This window comes from Procambarus clarkii, chromosome 5 (genome assembly GCF_040958095.1).
Source record: "Procambarus clarkii isolate CNS0578487 chromosome 5, FALCON_Pclarkii_2.0, whole genome shotgun sequence".
NCBI classification, from domain to species: Eukaryota; Metazoa; Arthropoda; class Malacostraca; order Decapoda; family Cambaridae; genus Procambarus; species Procambarus clarkii.
This window is the reverse complement of record NC_091154.1, coordinates 39655627-39681100: the sequence shown is the minus strand read 5'-3', so window position 1 is coordinate 39681100 and position 25474 is coordinate 39655627. Positions and strand designations below refer to the sequence as shown.

The 25474-nt window shown below is 41.0% G+C and overlaps 1 protein-coding gene across 2 annotated transcripts in view; it reads left to right on the top strand.

The window, feature by feature from the left end:
• Positions 1–25474, top strand: part of LOC123766211 (nephrin) — a 201693-nt gene that overhangs the window by 174686 nt on the left and 1533 nt on the right. The window contains exons 9-23 of one of the 2 annotated variants that reach the window (XM_069301585.1): positions 4682–4799; positions 5493–5671; positions 7884–8070; positions 11350–11462; positions 12690–12792; positions 13380–13543; positions 14289–14418; positions 15419–15564; positions 17854–18035; positions 19390–19554; positions 19720–19833; positions 19936–20080; positions 21267–21434; positions 23496–23611; positions 23864–24548. In XM_069301585.1, the coding sequence (XP_069157686.1) occupies positions 4682–4799; positions 5493–5671; positions 7884–8070; positions 11350–11462; positions 12690–12792; positions 13380–13543; positions 14289–14418; positions 15419–15564; positions 17854–18035; positions 19390–19554; positions 19720–19833; positions 19936–20080; positions 21267–21434; positions 23496–23611; positions 23864–24548 (2715 nt within the window). Of the gene's footprint in view, positions 1–4681; positions 4800–5492; positions 5672–7883; positions 8071–11349; positions 11463–12689; positions 12793–13379; positions 13544–14288; positions 14419–15418; positions 15565–17853; positions 18036–19389; positions 19555–19719; positions 19834–19935; positions 20081–21266; positions 21508–23495; positions 23612–23863; positions 24549–25474 lie in introns of those variants that run through there. The other variant, XM_069301592.1, reaches the window with a different exon arrangement.

Below are 25474 nucleotides of genomic sequence, written 5' to 3'. Positions count from 1 at the left end.
GTGCTACCCAAGTGAACTCAGTGCGACCCAGTGAACACACCACCACCAGTGAACACAACACCACCAGTGAACACAACACCACCAACAACACCACCAGTGAACACAACACCACCAGTGAACACAACACCACCAACAGCACCACCAGTGAACACAACACCACCAGTGAAGACAACAGCACCACCAGTGAACACAACGGCACTAGTGTACACAACACCACTGACCACTGGCACTGGCATACAAGCAGTACCACCAGCACATGACGGTGGTGCAACACCACATACAACACCACCAGTGAACACACTCTCACCAGCAACAACACCACACACAGTACATCTGATGACCAACACCTCCACGATGGATAACCACGCTGAAGAAAGTCTCACTATCCTACAATGGAACTGCAATGGCGTTCGCAATAGAATTAATGACATCATACAATACGCTGGTGAACACCAAACTGACGTCATAGTGCTACAGGAGACAATGGTAGGTGATGACTTCAACCCAAGGTTCAGCGGTTATCGCAAGTTCTCCCTGCCACATGGGGAAAGAAAACGGGGTCTCATCACTTTTGTAAATAACAACATTCCCGCACAGATTATTGATGACCTGCACATGGGGGATGAGTTTGAGTCACTGGGAGTAACCCTTTACTTAAACAATAATGCCCTACATATAATCAACCTATATGTGCCACAGAGTAAACTTGACCTTGACGCACTGCCTGAGTTTGTTAATGAAGAACCTACCCTGCTGGTCGGTGACCTGAATGCCAGACACCCACACTTTGGTGCCAACTGTCATCAGCCCAATGTCAATGGACGGAAACTGTCACTCTTTGTCAGGGGAAGTGAAAACCTTAGGGTCCTGGGTGATGAACAGCCAACTCACCTCAGAGGAGGAAGATTAGATTATGCTCTCCTGCTGAATGCACAGGACACAGATGCCAGTACACACATTGTGCACAGTTTATGTAGTGACCATTGGGCACTGATTACCACCGTCGACATGAGCAAGAGAAGGAAAGAGACAAATAAAAGAAAAAGGTTATCACTCGGACCAGATATGAGGCCGCACTTCATAAACAGGATGAGTGACTGGTTCACGGAATACCAAATCCCAGAAGACATTAACACATTTGTTGATGACCTTAACCACCACATTGAGAGCTGTCTAAGAGTTCCGCGCCGTACGCCTGGGCGAAGTAACCCTCAGAGGAAGAAAATAAAATGGTATGAGAATGATTACATAAAGATGCTTAACGCAAATGTGCGAGATATGAGTAGAGAGTACCGGAGACATCCCACTGAAAGTAACCAAGAGTTGTTTAAAACTGTGTGTCAAGTAGCCAGGGAAGAGAAGATTAAAGAGCGGGAAAGACAATGGCTTGAGTTCACTAGCTCTATTGGACGGGAAACATCTGCAAGACAAGTGTGGGCAAAAATTCAGATAGCTAAGGGGGGCAGAGCCCGGCCTGCGGCTCACAAAGACCCCCAGGGTAAGGCTGAGGAACTAATTCACAAGTGGAGTGATGCAGCATCCTCCTCCTCCCTCCCTGCAGAAATCAGCAGGGAACAGCTCCTGCGACATGATGACAGAAGAATTAGGATAACAAGAGCACTGTCTAGTGATGACGAATATGGGGAACCAATCACAGCCCAAGAAGTAAGGGGCGCTATGAAAAAGGGTAAAAGTACAGCACCTGGTGAAGATGGCGTCACCTACGACATACTCAATGCACTGTGTGAAGTGTCTGGGAATCCACTACTCCACCTGTTTAACAAGTCATTCCTAAGTGGAGTGTTGCCCACACAATGGAAACACGCAATAATTATTCCCATACCGAAGCCTAATGACCCTGGTAATTACAGACCTATCAGCCTCGTGTCATGCACTTGCAAGATGCTTGAAAGGATCATCCTAAACCGACTGTTGCACAAAATAGGCAGGTTAGGGGAGGGGGTCAATGGATTTGTTAAAGGACGGAGCACAGCAAATTGTATAGTTAATTACTTGGCTAATGACACGGCTAGGTACTCTGTATTTGTTGACATCAAAGGAGCCTTCGACAAAGCACAGGGGATTGCGATCCTGGACGAGCTTGCATGCATGGGTGTCAAGGGGAGACTCATGAAATGGGTTGAAGACTACCTCACAGGAAGGAAAGCCAAGGTTTGCTTCAATGGAGCAGTCTCCAGAACAATGAATATGGAACTCGGGACCCCCCAAGGCGGAGTCTTAAGCCCTACACTATTCAATGTACTTATGAACGCCATTGCAAATATTGATTTTCCGGAAGGAACACAACAAGTGGGATATGCAGATGATGTCCTAATACAAGCTCCCACCTTGGGAAAAATTGAACAGTCCATTGAACTCCTCGGAAGGAAATGTATTGAGCTCGGTTTCACTCTCTCCACAAACAAGACGAAGGCATACTCCCATCACAAGCGGAGAGCAAATGAAGAACTGCAAATTAATGGTGTAACACTTGAATGGGTTGACCACTATCGGTACCTTGGCGTCACTGTCGGCTCTAACAAGGGAAAGAAAGAGGAGCTCAACCAACTCATAGGAACATGCAAAAGTCGACTCAGGGCACTGAAAGCTATGACCTGGAATGGACATGGAGCCTCTATTGCCGTGCTCAAAATGATGTACACAGCCTATGTGCGCTCCGTCATAGACTATGCCGCACCAGTACTGTGCACCTACTCCCAAAGCGATATGAAAAGGCTTGAAAGCGTTCAAAATGAAGCCATGACAATCATTCTTGGAGTCCCAAGAACTGCCAAAACGTCTAATCTACGAGAGGAGTTGTCCCTTCCCAGTATTAAAAGCAGAATTCAGGAGCTGAATGCTAAGCTTGCAATTAAGATAGCCAGAGATCCCCATTACAATGATATTGCCAAGAAAAAACTGAGCTCTGTGCTACTTTCAGGGGGAAACAGGAGAAGCAAAAAATGGCATCACAGAGCAGTCTGCTACCTTGAAGAGCTTCACCTGCTTGAGCAAGCCCGTGAGCTCCTGCCTGTAGAGAGGTTACCTCCCTGGGAGGATGACTCGTGCAAGATCATCATCAATGAAATGGCAATGAAAAAATCCAACATGATACCACAAGAAATGAGGCACAAGTATCTCGAGGACATTTATAAAGAAGCCGGAGATGAATTAGATCAAATTTACACTGACGGGTCATCTAATCCTATCAATGGCAGGGCTGGTGCAGCATACACGGTAATCAAGGATAATACCTTCCAACGCAGAAATGAAGACAAAGCACGTATTGAGAACTATGCCTCTTCAACGCAAGCAGAGCTAACTGCCATTGTTATGGCGTTAAGGTTTCTTGAACGGAACACTAATGGTGCAGTGATTTGCACCGATTCAAAAACAGCACTGCAAAGCCTAAGTAAAAATCAGACAGAAAATCTTGCAATAGTCGCTGAAATCAAGAGAGCTGTGAGAGTACTTACCAACCAGGGAAGAGTCATCAAGTTTCTGTGGATCCCCTCCCATGTTGGAATATGTGGGAATGAACGAGCAGATGTGCTGGCTGCTGAAGGCGCTGAAGGAGACCATATTGAATACTTCATACCCAAGACTCTACTACAAATTAGAGGTATTATCAGGCAACATCACCGTGACAAGGTAACTGAGGAAAGGAGGATAGAAGCACAAACCAGTGAATCTGTACGATGGTACAACATGGTTGCAGCTGGCAATCCCAATCAGTATGGCCGAAGAGGAGGACGACGAGGGAGAGAATCTGTAATAGCGAGAATCCGTCTTGGATACAAATATCCATGGAGATTTGGAATGGAAACAACAGTTGATCAGCGAAGTTGCAGCATCTGTGGTGAGAGTGATGGACACTGCCTTGACCACTATCTACGTGAATGTGAACACCTGAGAGATATTAGGAATAACTGTAGAATAATAAACCCCACATTGTTTGAGTTAGGAAAACACTTTTTGTCAAATGTTGATACTGTTCTTAAAAGATTTCCCAATTTTGCACCCGCAAGATAACGTAAGCTTTTAAGGGTTGATAAATGTTAATCTTCTTGTTTGAGGAGCTGTTCACTTGAGACAGTTAAGCAAGTCCCAGCTGTGTCTGGGTACAAGTGACAGGATGAACAACCCAGCGGGTTTTCTTCCTATTGGGGAGTGTTGTACATTCTGCTATGGCGGTATGTTCACTCACAAGATGAGTGGCGCTGCCCAATAAACTCGCCCCTCGGGGCAAAATTAAAATTAATAATGGGTTATAGAGTGACCCTATTTAACCGTGCCAAAAGTAAAACAGTTTACTTCCCTCGCCCTATTATTTATACATAATAGTTGTTACTTACGTAGTTGTGTGTTTACTAAACTATAGCTTCCAATAAATCTGATCAAGAGTATATGTTTTTAGTTATATCTAATGGTTTTAAGGACGTCAGAAATACGTATTTATCTTAAAAGTTACAAAATTACCTTTGTGGCACCATTAAAAAACGTTCTGTGTTTGCTGGGTGAGCAGGTGTGCCTATAGAGTCCAAGATTAGCATATTTAGTGACTATTATCCGGTGTTTATAACTGGCGAGGTGGCCCAACCTTGTGTGAGTTACACGCGTGATGTGTGTGTGTGTGTGTGGGAGTGTCTATGGCTAATGTTTGTGTGTGTTTCCTGGTCAGAGCGACCCGGGTGGCCGGTGGTGGAGGTGCTGGTGACGGAGGGGCAGGAGGTGGTGGCCGGCGACCAGCTGGGTGTCCTCTGTACCTCCAGAGGCGGCAACCCTCCTCCAGTCCTCACGTGGGTATTCCTCATCAACCCTCTTCGTGTCCATGTCCTCATGTCTTTTATGGACTTTTTCTTTAATTAATTGGATAATTTCCTTTTTCCCCCTCTGTTCTTATTTATCGTCTCACACACACTTTATATCGTTCCTCCTTCCTCTATGTTCTCCTGTATTTGTTGTCATTGTCTCCTCGCCTCACCAGTTTCCCTACCTCACCTCTACACTTTCCCTACCTCACCTCTACACCTTCTTGTCTCTGATATTTATTTTATAATAATATGTTAACATTTTGCGTCATGGCATCAGTAGATACAAGAAGAAAAATAGTTGCAACACAGAAACATTTGTTTACTGTTGTTACACATTTAGCTACTCAGAACGAAGTGTCCATGTAGCACGGGCTATGGTGAGCTCGTAATTTTTTTGTTTACTGCGAATTCCATGTATATATATATATATATATATATATATATATATATATATATATATGTATATAGCATGTATATATATATATAATGTGTATATATATATATATATATATATATATATACATTATATATATATATATATATGCTATATATATATATATATATATATATATATATATATATATATATATATATATATATATATATATATATATATATATATATATATATAGCATGTGTTAGTGAGGTGTCCACAGCGTTGCTCTCGTGCCTGCGCAGGCTGTACAAGGGTGGGCAGAAGGTGGCGTCGAGGCTGGAGCAGGTGGAGGAGGGGGTGACGGAGGCCAGGGCCACGCTACACCTCGTCCCGTCGGACAACGGCCGCCAGCTCACCTGCGAGGTGTCCAACGCGGCCACCAGCACCCCCATGGTCGCCCACACCACCATCGCCCTCCGCTGTAAGTCCTTCCTTGCCTCTTCTTCATCCTTGAACTCCTCTCAACCTTAATTATTAAGCCATGAACAAATCCACAAGGGCCGTGACGAGGATTCGAACCTGCGTCCGGGAGCATCCCAGACACTGCCTTAATCGACTGCATGTATAATATATTAAGCCATATATTATACATTCCACTAAAGTTGATGATAATGTACAGTATGCAAACCTTAATTTTTCAAGTGTGACCCGGGCCCCCTTACTAATTATCTAGGTGTTCGAACCTCTTATATATGCAGCTTTTTCTGAGGAAACGTCCTAATTTCTTCATTTTCTGATGTGTGTGGAAGTATATATACCCTCTGTATATACTTCTTATAGTATATAGGAAGTATATACAGGGTATAGGGTCGGGAATGTTTGCCTTGAGCTGAGTCGTGAAGTCACTCCTGGGAGTGGGAGTTTTTCCTATAGAGACCTTTATAAAGGCTTCTTTATGACTCCCCCACCCACACTGGGATCCATGGCTCGCCTGCCAATTAGCTAACGAACTTTCACGCTAATGAATGCAGACAAGACAGTAGAGAACGACGCATGAAAAAATGTATAGTTTAAGTTTGGTGAGTGAATTCACAGGTGTGTGGTAGTGGGGGCTCCCAGGTGTGTGGTAGAGGGTTCCCCTGGTGTGTGGTAGTGGGCTCCCAGGTGTGTGGTAGTGGGTTCACAGGTGTGTGGTAGTGGGCTCCCAGGTGTGTGGTAGTGGGCTCACAGGTGTGTGGTAGTGGGCTCACAGGTGTGTGGTAGTGGGGCTCTCAGGTGTGTGGTAGTGAGCTCTCTGGCGACTAGTAGAGAGCTGTTGAGTCGATGTGAGCAGACTGTTGTGGTGGTGGAGCAAGGCTTCAAATAAGCCGTGGCGCGGGTTGGGGTACCCAGCTTCGGAGCCGAGAGTCGGATTCGAGTTGTGTTTGACATGTCGGTCCACTTGTCACCTGCAGCAACTGGCAGCTTCACGTATACGCAACAGGCGTGCAACATGCACGTAAGAAGACTGGGAAAAACAGCAGGTGTGTTTGGGCCATGCAAGCTCGCCTTTGTTCTTGTGTACTCCCGCCATATTACTGCGACACGCGTGAGTATAACGCCCTCTATAAACATTGGTGCAAGATGGTGGAAACTGCCGAACAAAGTTCGTAAAATTTAATTTGGAAATAATTTTTCCAAGTGCCCAAAGAGCTGGTGAGTGCGTCTGGTCCCGAGGCCAGGCAGGAGGATCGAATTCTCGTGAAAATGACTTCGCATTCAAGAGGCGCGAGACCCATACTCCCTGCACCCCACCTACAAAATTAGTATTCACTGTGATTATGTTATTCCATTAGTTGTGTTAATGACTTCACGGTGACATAGCCTAGTTAATATTATAATTAACACGGTCGACTACATTTGTGTCGGTGGTAGTGCCACATTATCAAAAAAACTGGCACACCACTTGCCACGTTTTCTGGTAAATCTGAATGATGGGATTTATTATTCATTATGTTGATTTATTCGTCAAACTGACCTGAATTATTAACAATGAATAATTTAATATAGTCCTTTTCAGCCGAAAAGTTTTCTCTCTCTCTCTCTCGTAAATTACATCAAGTGATAATTACATTTATGCAATAATTGTGTAAATCTATTGAAGTATAAAACATGATATAATTCTTCAATGTTCAAAATAGTTACCAATGATGCAGTTTGCCGACAAATCATTATTGCGCATTAGTTGAGGCAAGCTTGTTGCTCACGCCCCGGCACTCTCGCTGGATCCCACCGCCATGCTCACAAGATCACATCACGTGTTGGTAAGCTTCGTGTTTTGAAGGTCTGTTAGGTCGTCCTCCAGCGAGACAACTTGGTATTGTGAGGTTAGGGATGTGAGTGAGTGAGTGAGTGAGTGATCACACCCACCAAGGAGTGTGTCACCGGAGCAAGGCAGGAACATGAGGCATAATATACCTTACTAAGCTTCTTTCTCATTAAACTATATATCGTGAAGATGCAAGTTAGAAGTGTCATTTGAGCGACTGGCTAACTGCCCCCGTCTCTGCAAGTAACGCGCCTCTCCTCGCCTAATACGTCGCATTCTTTACGGAATTTACCAGTCCGCTAAAAAACGCAGGTTATGAGTGATCTCGCCCGCCTCACTTCCTCTCCCTGACCCGGCGTGTGTACGATGGTTTCTCTCCCAACAGTCTCAGCGTGGGAGGTGTCTGGGTGGGTGAGCCCCAGCAGGGTCGAGGCGGGACAGGTCGTCTCCCTCACCTGCGAGACGACCTCCAGTGTCCCGCCCTCCACCGTCACCTGGCACTCCCCCCTGAGTACCCTGGATCGCCCCACCGTCACTCACTCCCAGGGGCTCTATGGAGGCACCGTCACCAGGTAAGATGAGGCACTATCATCAGGTAGATTAAGGGCACCGTCAAGCCAGTCACTCCCACAAGTTCATAGATGTGGGTATAGAACTTCATCTGTGTGGAAGGGGAGGGGGGGTTTTGGGGGGACGGGTGTGTGTTGAAGTGTCACTTGGAATGGCTCGCTACAAAACATAGACCAGGGGGTACTCCAGAAAATATCTCCCCTGGCTGCCCTAAGCCCCCCTGGGTAAAATATTGGAGGAAATATATCTCCTTGCCTCCAAATTCCGTTGGTAAAACGCAGGAAATATTTTCCCGTCTGAATCTCCCGCAGGACACACGGACAAAGATCTGACCTGCTTCAGCAGAGGTTCCCAAGCAATCATAAGTTTTCTTCAGCCCTCAGGAACAAGGAGGGCGGTAAACAGAGCCGCCCCAAAAGCGTTTACCAGAGCTTAAAGCAGCTGGGAGAGAGGGAGGAAAGCAGCGCTCGTGTAAAAGTTAATACATTTTTTTTTACGCAAAATATGCCTCTGCAATGGTTTAGTAGCACTGAATTAAATATAAGAAAATGCCGTGGATTAAATAAATATAACAGTAATAATTATTATATAAGAGAAAATCAGTTTGAGCAATGCGAGGACTCGAACCCTGGACTTGGGTACTCCCAAGCCGCACACCTCACCTCGGACCACCATTTAATATTGAATTCCAAGTTCATTTTTGTTACGGGCTATTCATGCCCGTGCCACCTCTTGGGTGGCTTAATCTTCATCAATCCTTCAGTTCATGTTGTCCATAGACAAAATTCATTTGTCTAAGCAAGTTAGCCTGATAAACTAGTTGCACAGGTTAATGTATATATGTATGGAGAGCGGGCTCAAGAACTAGACCTCAACGACCGTCTCCAATCAGTAAACTGACTATGCATAATGTCCCTCTAGTTCTATTGTCTAGTACAAGAACTTTGACCATATCTATGCCCGAAACGCTTTGCGTAATAGTGGCTTTAGGCATTGTATGTACTAGCTCTACCTATAAGTCAACCAATCTTTGTAAAAATTTCTTGTATGTATGTACCTTACCTAAATAAACATTTTATTATTTTATTTTATTTATCTGTGGGTCAAATGGGGTGCCAGATTGGGTTTCTCAACCAGAAAAATTATGCGTATGCGTGTTTGGATTCGAAATTTCCTGACGATCTTGCTGTAATTTGTGGTCAAGTTTATCTTGGGGATCTTGTGGAGGGGTTATCCGGGTAACTTCTTGCGTGGGAGGTTTCCAGTCCATCTGCTTTAAGAGCGATGAGCGCCGGGTGTCCGACTCAGCCGAGAACACTCGCTGGTAATTATAGAAACTACGTGAGAAACTTAACTTTGCCACTCCACTGTGTAATATTTTAAAAGGCAATAAAGTACATTTACCAGAGGGGGGGGCCCACCATCTCTTGCTAGTGGTCTTGATAGGGACACGAAGTCGGCGGCTTGTCAAAGGTCTCCCCACTTTGTTTTTCTGGTGAATTTTTTTGTTTGTTTTGTTTTCAGCTGAATTCTCTATTGCAGCAATGTCGGGCAGTTCCATATAGGTTTCTCTCTCTCTCTCTCTCACACACACACACACACGTGTACGTTTTGTGTGTGTTTGAGAGAAATATATGTAGTAGTTATAATAGAGGAAAAAATAGATCGGTTAGAAGGGCGGGGCCCAATAGCTAATAGCTTGATTCTGCAGACACAAATAGTAAATACACAGAGTGAGTTAAGTGTGTGAATGAGGAAGGGATGAGGCGAGATGTTTTATCACATTTTTAGCTTCAAAAGTCCCGTCTTTCCATCTCCTGGCCAGTTAATACAATGACTTTCATTCCTTCTGTTTCTCATTGTATTTTCTTTTGAAGCTGCTGAGTGAATTTGCCTCGACGATCTCTGGAAGAGCTGTTCCATTTACTTACGACCCGTACACTAAAGTTTTTCCTGTTGTATCTCCAGCTTTCTCCCTGTTCTCTGGTCTTACCGTTTCTCATTTCGAACATTGCTACTTTGTCTACCTTCTCAGTTCCTTTAATATCTTGTACGTTGTTATCATGTCCCCCATGATTCGCTTTTTTTTTCTCTAACGTGGCGAGTGATTGATATTACTTTGCATAGTATGCTTGTTAAGGACACTGGTCTTTAGTGGCTCCTGTCTGTTTCCCTTCTTGTACATTGGGATGACATTTATTGTATTATATACAAGGTACAATGGGCTGTAAAGGTACTTGCGGTGATAAGATGATACATTCTTGCATATTCACCAACACGCATAACGACTCGGGGAGGTTATAAAGTTAAATAAAAGAGTTAGAATGAAAAATCTCTTGCAGACTTCATAAATTTGGGTTCACAGAAAGACTTAGCGAGATCAAGTTCAAGTATGTTTATTGAGACAAGAAAAAAAAATACATCTCAAAGGGATAGAGTAGCTTAGGCTATTTCTACTCCCCCCCCTCCCCCCTAGGCGAGATATCTATCCAAAATAACTAGTGTAAATACAAGAGGCCTCGCTTGATATGCAGCCTAGCGTAAAGGGTATAGCGGTCCCTCTATATCATGTACTCGATCTGAATTGGCAATGACCATTAACTAATGGGGTAAGGTTCATGGAAAAAGACGCGTTAATGTCCTCTTTTTTTTCTTTACCTCTATTTTTATTTGTACTCAACGCATTTTTTTCTTTTTACCCATTAGTTTTAAGCCATTAGTGTTTTTTCCTGCCCGAAACGCTTTGCGTAATAGTGGCTTTAGGCATTGTATGTACTAGCTCTTATCTATAAAGCCAACAAACTTTGTAAAATCTCTTTATGTATGTACCTTTGCCTAAATAAAAATTATTATTATTATTATTATTATTATTATTCCCTCGCGGGTTGTTAATAATATATCAGTTTGCCCTACTAATTTTAATTTATAGTTTTTCTTTATCATTAAAAGTAATTAAAGTAAGTAATTAAAAGTACAAAGTAAGTACATTAAACAAAGTAAGTAATTAAAATCATTTTGCCTCGGATATCATTGAACTTGCTTATCCCCTTCAAAGCCCTGTTTGATTTAGCCTATTTTAATTGCAATTTAGGAAATGTAGATGTTTGTCTCTCAGAATGTTTGGTAATATGTTTATTGTTTGTGATGTGTTTATATGTACGCATTAACACGATGTACTGAACGGGGTGAGAATAGCTTGAGCTACCTCATCCCTTTCTGTGTATTTTACCTCAATAAACTTATTTCAATTTCAATTGTAATTTTTCTGTGTGTGTTGTCAGGTCTGAGGTGAGACTTCGAGTGACAGCTGCGGACAACGGTCGAGCCGTCGGCTGCGAGGCGGACAACGGTCTGGGGGCCGCCGTAGCCACCAACATCACCCTCAACGTCCTGCGTCTGTGTCACTTTCTCAAGTCCTGTTGCTCACCTTTGCCTCCTTTCTCACCTTTGGCACATTTTGTTCTTTGAGTCCTTTCATTATTTTGATTCCTTTCGCTGCATTCTCTGCTCCTTCAGGTGGTTTCTTGGCTCCGATTGCTTTATGGCGAAAGCTCATTATTTTGCACTCTAAAGCTGTTTATGTCTAGCTTTTCGAAACCCCTTTTGATGCTTATCCAGAGCTTCTTGTTGCCCTCTTCGTTATTCCTTTGGTTACTCTGCTCATCCTGTTGTATTCTCAACTCATTGTTACTTCATCAGCTCCTCATCTTGCTCTTCCGGTTAATTTATTTACTCATTTTTGGCTCTTCCCGCTATTATTCCTGTTTTTCTTATTTATATGTTTATTTTTTGTATCAATTCCCGTTAAGTATTACTCTCGTTGTCCAAGTACACCAGCCTTATGTAGCCTGCTGTTACCCCGGTACACCAGCCTTATGTAGCCTGCTGTTACCCCGGTACACCAGCCTTATGTAGGCTGCTGTTACCCCGGTACACCAGCCTTATGTAGCCTGCTGTTACCCAGGTACACCAGCCTTATGTAGGCTGCTGTTACCCTGGTACACCAGCCTTATGTAGGCTGCTGTTGCTCCGGTACACCAGCCTTATGTAGCCTGCTGTTACCCCAGTACACCAGCCTTATGTAGCCTGCTGTTAACCTTCTACACCAGCTTTATGTAGCCTGCTGTTACCCCGGTACACCAGCCTTATGTAGCCTGCTGTTACCCTGGTACACCAGCCTTATGTAGCCTGCTGTTACCCCGGTACACCAGCCTTATGTAGCCTGCTGTTACCCCGGTACACCAGCCTTATGTAGGCTGCTGTTACCCCGGTACACCAGCCTTATGTAGCCTGCTGTTACCCCGGTACACCAGCCTTATGTAGCCTGCTGTTACCCCGGTACACCAGCCTTATGTAGCCTGCTGTTACCCCGGTACACCAGCCTTATGTAGCCTGCTGTTACCCCGGTACACCAGCCTTATGTAGCCTGCTGTTACCCAGGTACACCAGCCTTATGTAGCCTGCTGTTACCCCGGTACACCAGCCTTATGTAGGCTGCTGTTACCCTGGTACACCAGCCTTATGTAGCCTGCTGTTACCCAGGTACATGAGCTTGATGTAGCCTGGTGTTTCTCAGGTACACCAACCCCTGCGTGCTGACCATGCACTTCCCTGTCCACAGACGGGGTGGTGTGGTTGTCTGCGCCGTTTGGGGTTATAGACATTGAAGAAGGGAGGAACCTCACCCTGAGAGCCCATGCCATCGCCAACCCCGGACCCGTGAGGTATGTCCTCCCTTCACGTCAAATACTAATGCAAAAGTAACCCACAAACAAACACAAGCCCATGATGAAGGTAAATTGTAATCTGGAAAGTGTTAAAATATAAATATCTGTTTAAGTTTACCCCATGTGGTATTTTAGCTATATCTTATGTCTGTATGTATTCACCTGCCTGCTGTTTGTCATCAGTTTTGAAAATAGCGTGCTTATTCTCATGGCAAAGAATGTTTTATACAGACCAGTTCTAAGTAGACTGCAGTAAGCTACAATGAGTAGATTTTGAGGTGCACTATGTACAAGAACACTTGAGTAGACAGTATGTATAAGGTCTCGGTAGTACGGGGTTCAGTCGTCAGGTGGGACAAAAATGTTGGGCAAGTTTCCTTTCGCCTGATGGACTCTGTTCACTAACGGTAAATAGATGCATGGGAGTTAGGCAACTGTTGTGAGGTTGCATCTTAGCGAGGATCAGTAGTTCGATCTTGAGGTGACCTCAATATAGCTCTAACATATTAATGTGTGCATGGCAGGTATGACTTTGCCTTTAACTTCGTGTCTAGTTGATGAGGTTTATGACATGGTGCGGACAGGTACAGGTGGTGGAGGGGACCTGGAACGGTTGGAGGACCTGACCACGACGGTGGAGGAGAACTGCTCCTTCCCAGGGTACACCGTCAGATAGCCGGCAACTACACTGTGGTAGCCAGCGATGACCACTCGGCTATCAACTCCTCCTTCACCATCAACGTCTTGTGTCTGTCTTCAAATACTGTATTTCATTTTCAACTTCAATGTTTATATATAGCAATAGTATTTTTGTTTTTAAATTTTGCCCCGAGGGGCGAGTTTATTGGGCAGCGCCACTCATCTTGTGAGTGGACATACCGCCATAGCAGCATGTACAACACACCCCAATAGGAAGAAAACCTGCTGGGGGGTCCGTCTAATTACCACAAGCTACACAAGCTTCACAAAGCTTCCTGGCAATACGTTAGTAATGAATAATTATGATAGGTTAGGCTGACCTAACCTAACCTAACCTAACTTAACTTAACCAAACCAAACCTAACCTAACCGACGCTTGGATCGTCGACTTTATTTGGCGTCACCAGCTCTTTATTTTCGTCTAATTTCTTAATAAAAATATACTTTTTCAGATTAAAATTATGTTTTCTCGTGTTGTACATTCAGCACCAACATTATAATGAGTAAATATATCATATTTATTCATTACTAACATAAGCTTTCTGAAGCTTTCTGAAGCTTGTGTAGCTTGTGGTAATTAGACGGACCGCCTGCTGGGTTGTTCATCCTGGCACTTGTACCAATAGTATTAGCTAGTTATAACTCTTGAATCATCTGCTAAACTGCACAGTGCTTGATTTATTGTGTTTATAAATGAAATGCAAAATGCAACGTAGCTGTTGATAATTCTGCCTAGAATTTGTGACAATTGTCTGAGACTATTGATATTGACTAAGAATAGGTGTGGTCAACAGACGGACCAGAGGATGTGTTGGCAGCAGAGCGAGTGGTGGTAGACGAGGACGGGGTTGCCACCATACTGTGCTCTGCTACCGGCAATCCTGCTCCTAACATTACCTGGACTAAGGACGATGACAACACCAGGTGGGTTGCTTTTGCTTGGACTGGGGGACCTCCTGATAAGACACAACGGCAAACTGCCAGGATCAGCTGTAGACAAGAACCCCAGACTAGTAAAACTAGACTTGCATCCCATGCATGGCCATCCAAGATGAGGATATTAGGTGAACTCATACTCTATAATCCCTCCTATAAAATAGGGAGCAGCACACATCTACTGTAGCCCTTAGCTTGCTAATAAAATAATATATTGTACTGTATATGAGAAATGATGGTGCTGGCCTGGGTGAGGAAACCTGCATATATGATGTCATTCCTAACCAAAGTGGCACAACTAGCACATAAGACCAGTACCTGTAATTGTAATTTCTGCCAGTTCACTCAATTTGTTCTCTTATGGAATTTATAGAAACTTTATTTAAATTCATGGGAGTGATTGATAGGGTGCACACTTCCTATAGTCTTGGCATTGCCTGCAATTCAACAACACATGTATTATAAAGATGATTATCTAGTCAAGTCTCCCCATTTACAATTTACTGTTTCTATTTTTCAAGACAACCTCAGGTCATTTGGATACCTTGTGATGATTTTGGGGCTCAACGTCCCTGCAGCCCAGGGATATATTATGGTCTGGGATGGATAGTATTATGTTAGATTACAGAATGCTCTTTTTGGTTTGATAAAAGTTAGGTTTAAGAATACATTTCTTAAACCTGCTGCACTTGCAAGTTGGCATACACTAACTTAAGCCACTTTGTGCTTTAATTGTTATACATTAGTAACTTCCTTAATAATGTGGTATTACATTATCCTAAATGAACTAGGATTATGTAACCAGCATTGTACAAGGTCAGTAATAATGATTTATAATAAATTCTTGTAGTACAACACCCTATAGACTTTAATCCAAATACAGTACTGTATTCTAGTGTGTGGTTTGGTCAACATTTTTCAGCCACGTTATTGTGACTCTTCATCTGCATACAGTACTGTACTTATATCATGGTTGTTTCAACCACAGTTCGGTGACTTTACTTGCCACGGGCGAGGGGGAGGCTCGCTTAGTGGTGGAGTGGGCATCCAGGGAAGATACAGGCATCTACATGTGCTCTGCTTCCAACATTGTGTCCTCTCCGCCTCCAGTCTTCACTGCTGTTGTTGTCACACGTGAGTTTTTTTTTTTTTTTTATATATACATACATTAGTACATCAGCATTTGACTACAGTTATGTGACAACTACTGTATATGAAGAGTTTTGAGTTTGCCAAGAACTAGCTATACAATATAATAATAATAATAATAATAATAATAATTTTTATTCATATAAAAGTACATGCGGTACATACAAAATGAGTTACAAACAGAATGTTGGATTTCTAGGTTGAGCTAGTATATACTATGCTTAAAGCCACTAGTACCCACAGCGTTTTGGGCAAGATGGTTCGGGCATTTTGTTTGTGTACTTGAGGAATCTTAGTGAGTGGATGAAGTATAAGTAAAGTAATTAGAAAACTGCAGGTACATGTGCTTCTGAACCAACAAAAATTATTAAATCTTATTTTAATTACATTTCAAATCACTTTGAGTCCCATTAAACACTCCATTTTATTTAATGTAATATTGGCTCAAAAACAGTAGTCATGTGCTGCAATTTTTCATGAATTGTAATTATTGTAATGTCTTTTCAAAATCTACATAAACTATTAAATCAGAAATAACCAAAATATCCTTTTGCCTTGGGGAAAAACCATTGAAAAAAAAAAAAAAAATTTGTCATTAGAAAGTGTTCTCTGAAGCTGTAAGTCATTGGAACCCGTATCTGGTTGCCAACTTGCAAGCTAGTCACACAGAAACACTTATACTGTACGTACTCACATGCCTGAATGTGAACAAAAATCACGACACAAATGTTCACATGGATTATTTAGGTACAGTATTACAAACATTAAACGATTATCACATACAAAATTCTCAAGGAATAAACATGACAGACCAAGACTGTTTAACCAATAGAAGTTCGTGTACTCCTATTATTGTACACGAACAATAGGAGAGGTGGAAACCAAGTACCCAAATACATACATGAAAATGAGCTGAAACATTGTAAATATTTTGCCAGTGTCAGAATGTTAAAAAATTAAAAAGGGGGAGCAGACTACATACATATAGCTACATACATATATACATACAGTACATACATACATTATTAAATATCTCTGAGTCACAGAGATATTAGAAAGAACTTTTTTTAGTGTCAGAGTGGTTGACAAATGGAATGAATTAGGAAGTGATGTGGTGGAGGCTGACTCCATAGACGGTTTCAAGTGTAGATATGATAGAGCCCAATAGGCTCAAGAACCTGTACACCTGTTGATTAACAGTTGAGAGGCGGGACCAAAGAGCCAGAGCTCAACCCCCGCAAGCATAATTAGGTAAGTACAATTAGGTGAGTACATACATACATACATTGTAAATATTTTGCCAGTGTCAGAATGTTAAAACATGAAAAAGGGGAAGCAGACTACATGCATACAGCTCTGTTATATAGGTATAACAGAGCCCAAATCTGGAGAAACTCTACATTAGATAACTGAAGTTTGAGAGGTGGAAGCAGAGAGCTGAAGATCAGCTACCAATCAGCACATGCACGCACCACCTTACCAACCACTCTCCCATACACAGCATTCATGAAAGTTATAATGAGCAATAGTACACTTTAAGAACTTCATCAAAATCTTGTAGCTCTGAGGCAAAGTGAAATCAACACCAGTAATTCCATGTATCATAATACTATCATGCAACAGGAGCCACACATCTATGGATCATCCAATAAAATCAGCAGACTTCTAGATGTTACTACTACTTGGCTTAGACTCGGTTACAAGTATCTCTGGGAATTCTCATTATCTGCTGATGTAGACCTGACCAAATGTAAACTGTGTCAACAAAATTATTCGCACACCCTCTGTCACTATGTGATGGAATGCAAAAAGATACATTAATTCAGAGACAATTCTATAAAAAATATTCCAAAGATGTGTAAATATTTAATTCAAAATGATTTGCTACCAGAAATCTTAACCAAATATCCCCAGTTTGCTAACTGTAGGTAATAACTAAGTGATTTTAACCTATCCACTGCTGCCCACTGGATGGGGGGTGGGGTGGGGTGTGCAGGTGCATAATAAGTGAACTAAACTAAACACCTCCCCACTCTGTGATGTAGCATATGCTTAATATAATAATAGCAGTATGAATTCCAAAAGGTTCTCTACTGTATTATTCCATTTAAAATGCATATTTCATGTATGATTAGTAACTAAAAAGAGAAAAACACCTAAAATAACACACGATTCAAAACTTTCATGTTGGTTGCTGAAAACAATACTGTAGTTACTTGAAAGCTTACCTCACCAATTATCTTAATTGTACTGTATTTCATTATGGTGCAACAGAAGCCCCAGCAGCAGTGGCTGATGACACAGGCGTGGCAGTGTTCGGGTCCCGGGCTGCCATAGGACAGACAGGTCGTCTGGACTGTCGTGTCTGGGCAGCACCATCACCAGTCTTCAGATGGACCACTGCTGATGGCCTAGTGCTCTCTAACAACAAAAAGTATTCCATCCACGTACCACAGGTTAAATTTATCTCTTTCATATGAGCCATAATTATGTCGAGCAGTAAAGTTATTAGAATACAATGGGGCTAAATAATCTAGAATTCTAGATTAATTTTGTACTGGAAATTACAACCTCGCTTTGGCGAACCTAGAGTTTTTAACGCATACTTTTCAGACAAGAGCTACTCGCCCTCTTCATCAGGATGCAAGGCTAGATCACTGCAGGAAAGTTGATGGGCCTGGTTCACTTACAGCATTTTAGGCCCGCCCTACTTTTAAAAAATAACATTTAATGGGTTAGATCTTAAGAAATTCTGGTAATAAGGCTGAAATTTCTTAGTCTTGAAATCTGAAATCTCTTTGTAGTTGTCAGTCATTTAGTTGAAACAAATTTCACTATGAAATTCGGCCAAAGAGAGGGGGGTTACATATAGAAAAAATTATTATAATAGGAATTATTGGTTACAAACATTGGATAAATACCATTTATGGCTTTCTAACCCATAATATAATCTTTGACCAGTATGTATAATATCCAAGATATTTTATAAAATAATAAATAAAAAATAACTTTTGCAATTGTTATAAAAATACAAATTACAGTACAGTACTTTCAAAATATCACCAGATAAACTTTATTATATGCTGATAAATGCTAATGGGTTAAAAAGCTATAAAGTCTAGTAATTCGATGTATTACTGCATATAAAGCCAGTTCCATTTATAATCATAATTTGCAAATGTAACCCCAGCCTCTTATGACTTGATATACATATTATGTATGCAGTACAGTATATAATTATTGTGGTGATACAGTAAATACATAAATGGTGAATTTGAGACACTGACCTCAGCATGAACAAATTTGTGAGTGTGTGTGTGTCTCATGAATGTTAATACGAATGTATATAACATAATGAAACATATAGTGGACACTAACATGAGACGGCAGGTGAAGGTAAAGTGAGCTAACGTCAGCAACGTCAGATACCGCTTAGTTTTAAATCAATTTTCACAGAACAAGTTAGTCGTTGAAAATGTTGACAAGCAAGAAGGATCTATTGGTTGGGATTTTTGCTTGACAAGCAAGAAGGATCTATTGGTTAGGATTTTATGCTTTTAAATTAATTATTAATTTTGCTCAATGAAGAATTGAGTTGCCTATTTGCACAAACTGCATGAAAATGTGTAAAGATAGCTATTTAGATGGATTGATAAATTAATAATAAATTAATATTTCTCGCTGTGCATTGTGATATTTTATAACAAAATTTATTCTAATTATTTGTTATCATAATAGACATTCGTATTGTCCTTTAATGAGATCACTAAACTACCTTCTCCCATTGAATTTCTTACTTTATTTTACCAGTTGGTGGACACAGTGATGGAGTGGTCATCTCTACTGGAGATCAGAGATGTGAATAAACTAGACTACACAAACTACAGCTGCACTTCTCACAACTCCCGTGGCTCCTACACAACTACCTTCAGCCTCAGTCCACCTCTTGTGCCCAGTATTCCAAGATCCTTGTTTGTAAGCAGTGAATATTTGGGTGTCAGCAATGTTAATAATCAATTATCAGTAACATTAAGCATGCACTGGTGGTGCTAGTGTAGATTTTTTGTTAAATTATTTAAACAATTTTACTGTGATCCAATATTGGTTGCCTCTCAACTTGCTTGTCAATTTCCTGTGCAGGTGACAACCGTCTCCACCAACACTGCTGTCGTGACATGGAGGAATGACAACCACGGAGCCAAGCCTGTGGGCTTCAGAATAATGTACCGAGCTTCAAGTGCTCTTGAATATGAAGTAAGTACCAAGAGATACAATCCAAAACTGGGTATATCTGATACAGTATTTACATTATTAACCAGAATTACCATTATTCCATTTATATTAATCCACACACAGCTTGTGGATGTCCCTGGCAGCAACTCGACCAGTACCACCATCAAGGGCCTAACTCCTGGCTTTGAATATTCCTTTGCCATTTCGGCCTACAATGAAAGAGGCAACTCGGATTACAGCTCACCGGCCATAACAGTATCCATGCCTGGTAGGTGGGTAAAGACTTAGTTTAATTGAGCAAGGAGGGTCTCCCTTCTTGATGTCATATCTTCGTGCAGATGTCAAATTAGGAAGTTCTTGCTAGATTTTACTCGGCTTTGCAACAATTCTGAAACTCATTTCAGAGGAGTTTTTTTCAAATCCAGGTTTCTCTATTTATTACTGTAAGGAAACAAAAGCCACAATGTTACTAATAACCTAATCATATGACTTTATGAAGCGCATAATGCAGTATTTTCCTTGGGGCAAATAGTGATGGAGTAAGAGGCCTCACTTCAGGCTGCAAGTGATGGCATAGATGGCATTCGTCCAGGACACCTCAACAAAGTGGTTGACACTGTGGTTTCTGGTAGTGTCTAATTATGCTCCCTCTCCTCTACTCTATACTGTACTAATCTAGCCTAAATCTAGTCTAAACCCTAGAGGCCTTTAGAGTTAGGAACTTTGACCTGATTATTGGTACAGTATGAAGAATTTAAAGCAGCAACAAAAATTAAATAGAGGTACTTTTTTCACGTACCGTATTATACTCTCACCGACCCGATGGTCAGGAGCACTGTCTTGCAAACAATGTGTGTGCGTTGTTTAGTCAAGTTCCCTTTTTCAATTTATGCACTATTTGCTTGAGTCTGGATGTGTGTGTACCTTTCGTTATAAAAGGTACTGTTGTCTAAAGGCAAGCATGGTATATGATTGGATGATGGTAACCAGAATTCCCATAGGTGGTTAAGAGTGTAACATCACTGGCAATCTGTAGAAGTCTAGTGCGTTGGCAGAATTTATTTTTTTTATTTTTGGCTGAATGGAGGGTGTTTCCATTGATTTCAAAACTATATAGCATCTCTGTAAGGAAACTATAGTACCTGTGGTTCTGGTGATATTTATTATCATGGCAGACTCCAATCATGAACCTCCTAAACACACCATATAGATATACCTGTGGGAGCTCTAGAATAATATCTTGAAGCAACTTTCCACAACTTAAAGGTACTGTACATTTATTCTACAATTTAACTAATAAATCATGATAAATAAAAAAAAATATTAATCAGTGAAGGGACACGAGTAAAGTTGTACCACGTGCTAATAACGTGTATCTTAATCTATTACATTAACTCATTTTTCCCCCATTTTACATTCTCATATATTATGGGTGACATAATTTTTTTTTTCAGGCATGATGGAAGAAGTAGTGAGTGGCAGTACTGTGGATGGTCAGGAGTCTCGGGTTCCTCGCCTGATCCTGCTCCTCATCTCTCTTACTGGAACTGCCCTTCTTGTTCTCAATATCTCGATAATTGTTTGCTTTGTCAAACGTCAAGCCATAAAAAGAAATTTATCAGGTAATTCAGAACTTGGAGGACTGGTCTCGGACGTAAGCGGTGTGCCCGCAACTGCCTATGATGAGTATTGCGGGTACGTATGGCTGTGTGGGACCTGAGAGGGGTAACTGAGCACTGAATGAATGATAATGGTATGTATGGCTGTGTGGAGCCTGAGAAGGGGGTGACTGACTGTGTGATTGCAACATGTTAGTTTAGTTCATTTATTATGCACCCCCTACCCATCTTGTGGGTGGTAGTGGAAAGGGTTACAGAGGCACATAATGGGCTCAGGGACTGAACCCCCACAATTCATTTAGCTAAGCAAGTTACAATCTTGATGAGCTAGTTACAAAATTCAGTATAAGTCGTCACATCAACAATGGGTTCGAGATCGACCTCAAGTACAGGTTCTAAATTAAGCAACTAACATATGTGGAGAGCTAGTGTCACAATTTATATGTTTGTCCTGCACACCGCCTCCCATCCAGTGGGCAGCGGTGGATAGGTTACAATCACTCAGTTACTACCTACAGTTAACATGGAACTTATATATTTTTATATATACAAATTTAATTGTTTTCAGGATAACAAAATTGAAAATTAATGTAAAAAATGGATTACAACCTTCAAATTTAGGTTTGATGGTGAAAATGATGTACTTCTGCCATTGATGCCATATAAGATGTGCACAATGAAATCTCAAGAATGTAGTTCCATTGTATGGCTTCAATATTTATTCCAATAAGATATAGTGGTGTGAATTGACTTGCAAGTGTGCACTCTTCACAGTTAGACAGGGAAAAACAATAGATTCTTCATCATAGCACAAAGGACTCGCCCTTATATCTGGGTGAGTCGAGGTATGAGTGATTACTTTATTCTTACGTATAATACAGTACAGTATATCTTTCAAAAATTATGAAATGCATGATTACATTATAGTGTAGCAACAGTGGTAGTGGCAGGTAGGTCAGGTATTATCAGATTTAATAATAGTGAAAGGTTCCCTCGAGTTTGTGTATGCTCAATGCTGGTCTTCAACACAAAATTATCCTTAAATACAGTATGCCATATACTGTAACATGAGTGTGACTGTGTCCTCTTCAAGGAAAATATTTAAAATTAGCTTTTAATATTCCATGGGATAGCAAATGTTGCTGGCAGAGTTGGGCCAAAAAAAAACAAAATTTAGAAGCCTCTCCAGTAGTCAAAGTTCATACAATGCTGGCACTGACAGGCATGATGATGGTAACATGTGGCTGGATATAATTCCAGGTAAGTGAGTATGCAAGAATAGGTCATTTGAGGCCATGGATAAATGAGGATGCAAGAAAGTGATCAATACGCTGAGAAGTGAAGGTAAGGTAAAATAAATACTGTATTAGAAAAATGCTAAGTGTGTGTATGTAGCACTCGGAACTGATAAGGAAACAGACTAAGAACTGGGATATGAGAACAGAGTGAAGGAATGGTGCCCAATCATTTGAAAGAATATTAGACAGAGGTTAATTGAATACTCAGGACATAAAATAGTTTTGTAATTAAATAATGGCCCTTTGGTCTGGTAAGTACAGTATATATAAAAATCTGATTACATCAGTGCAAGGTATTTATAAGTATAGTAACATATAATCTATCCTATATAATTATGATGAACGTCACAATATAGTATTAAAGTTCGAACAAATTAAAAATAACCACTAGTACATTTTAGTCTGTCCTGTTCTCGTCCATTATCAAATAATAATACTTACAGTAATAATAATAATAATCATCAAATGGAAGGCTTGCCATCAGTTTTGGCCAGCCTTGAGCCCATGGCAGGAAGGGTCGACTGGGCATCATTCCTGGGACTGTTCACCTAGCAGTAATTGGGGACCGGGTTGTAAATAAATTTATGGGTCATATTACAGGGAAAACTAACGAGGTACAGCTTAAGATGAGCCATGAAAAAAGAAGGCTCTAATCCTGGTGTACAAAATTTTTTATATTTTTTTGCTACAATGCATTGCCATATTACATAAAAATCAGTAATGTATATATTTTCCCCACAATGTATTAAGCCTTAAATTATCTTAGCTTCTTCAAGCAAGACAACTACCTTAGATGCTTACACACCAACATTTGGAGGTGCTGCCCAAGGTGATGAGATGCCACTTGCCTCAATGAGTGATGTCCCTCCTCCACCATATAAGGTGAGATTGACGGTGTTCTACGATCAAATTTCTTTACAGTGCACCACAAGAGAGCTTTTCTCATCTTTTTCACATGATTTTCACCACAAGATTCTCATTATTCAATATTTTCAGTACACATGATCTTCAGTACAAACTACGTTCATTGTGGACGAACTTCATTATACAGACCTGGATGAAGATCATCACTATACATTAATTTTACCTTTATTTCCTTTTATAAAACCCTATTAATGAATGTTAAATTTTCAGTCTATCGAGTGTAAAACAAGAGCAGACGGCAGCAATCAGTCCGATGTAGTCAATACACCCATCACTGGAAGACCTCCAGAACCACATGCCACACCACAATCAATAAAAAGTTCAAGTCCTTTACTGAATGGAGGAATTAATGTACAGAATGATGGAATTCCTCCTGAAAAGAATGAATTAATTCCACAAAACACACATGGTCTGCTTGCTTCCAGTAGCCCTCCAAAGCGAGAAAATCAAATTGTGAAAGAAATCAATGCAGCTGGCCATTCTTCAAATAACCCTGATGTATGCCCAATGACCTCCAGTAGTCATCATTCTTCACTCCACAAGCAAGAATTACTTAAACCATACTCAGAAGATCAAGTATCTGTATCATCTGAGCAGAGCAGTGACTCGTATGGTTTTTCGCCAGATCACTCGCACCCAAACCTGGCTTCATGTCACCCGGCAAGGCAAACCACACAAGTTATATTCCATGGCCAGCCACACATTCAGCAGCAGTTAGAACAACAACACAAGCATTATCAACAAGCCTTGCCATATTGCCAACAGTCACAATTCCCAAATGGAAGCCAACCTCATAAGCAAGTGTCATCATTACATTCGAGTCTAAATCCTTCTCAGCTTTCAACATCTACCCCAGGATGTTGTGACATCAACTGCAGACAGTCATTAGTAACAGGTGAATAAATACTTTGTTCCAGCCATTATCATTCAAAATGTGAATGCAAGAACTGTCTTTGTTTATACTGATGTTAAGAAGTACAAGGTTATTTATATATAATAAACTAAACAGTAGTAAATACTATAGGTTTTAGCTGATGTACTGAATCTACAATTGTGAAATGGGACCAAATTCTAGAATTAGCCATTTAAGAATTATTGCTTGCTATGACGTACACAAAACAGCTTCTTAAATATTCTTTATAACACATTAAATGAAAATTTTTGTTCTTTGGCCAAATGACTAGTCTTTTTTAGTCTTTCCTCTCCTCTCTCAACAATCTGACCCATTCTGTCAAAGTTGAATAGGAATCTAATTCTCTCCAAGATCATTTTTGCAAGTATGTCTCTGGTTTCTCTCTCTGTTTACTGCAAACCTTTGCAGAGTGGTATGTACATTACTACTTCTCTTACCACCCCCCCTTCTGTTAAGAAAAGTATTCTTATGTCTCTCTTTCTCCAGGCCCTACGCATTAGTGACCTTCGGTTTCCTGAATCTGAAATTCTTTTTATAAGTCTATCTTGCCTTGGTTACCCTTTATTTTATCAACTGTGCCTTTTTTCTCAGGCTAAAAGAAATTTCTAAAATCCAAAACCTGTTTCTAACACTGCCTTCCCTTTATATCAGAACTAAAAAATCACACTAATACCCTTTGTCCTCTATGTAAAACTTGCCTTTCAACAAATTAACACACTTCGTAGTAATCTGGCTCATATTGCTGCTCGTGTCTATTCCGGTCCATCTTGTCTTCTCCAATACTTTGGTGAAACTTGCTGTACAATGAATGACAAACTTAATTTACACAAAAGAAGTGTTAAGTCTGCAGACTCAATGCTCTCTCTTGTCATGTTAGGGACTGTAATCATCCTATAGATTGGTCGTCT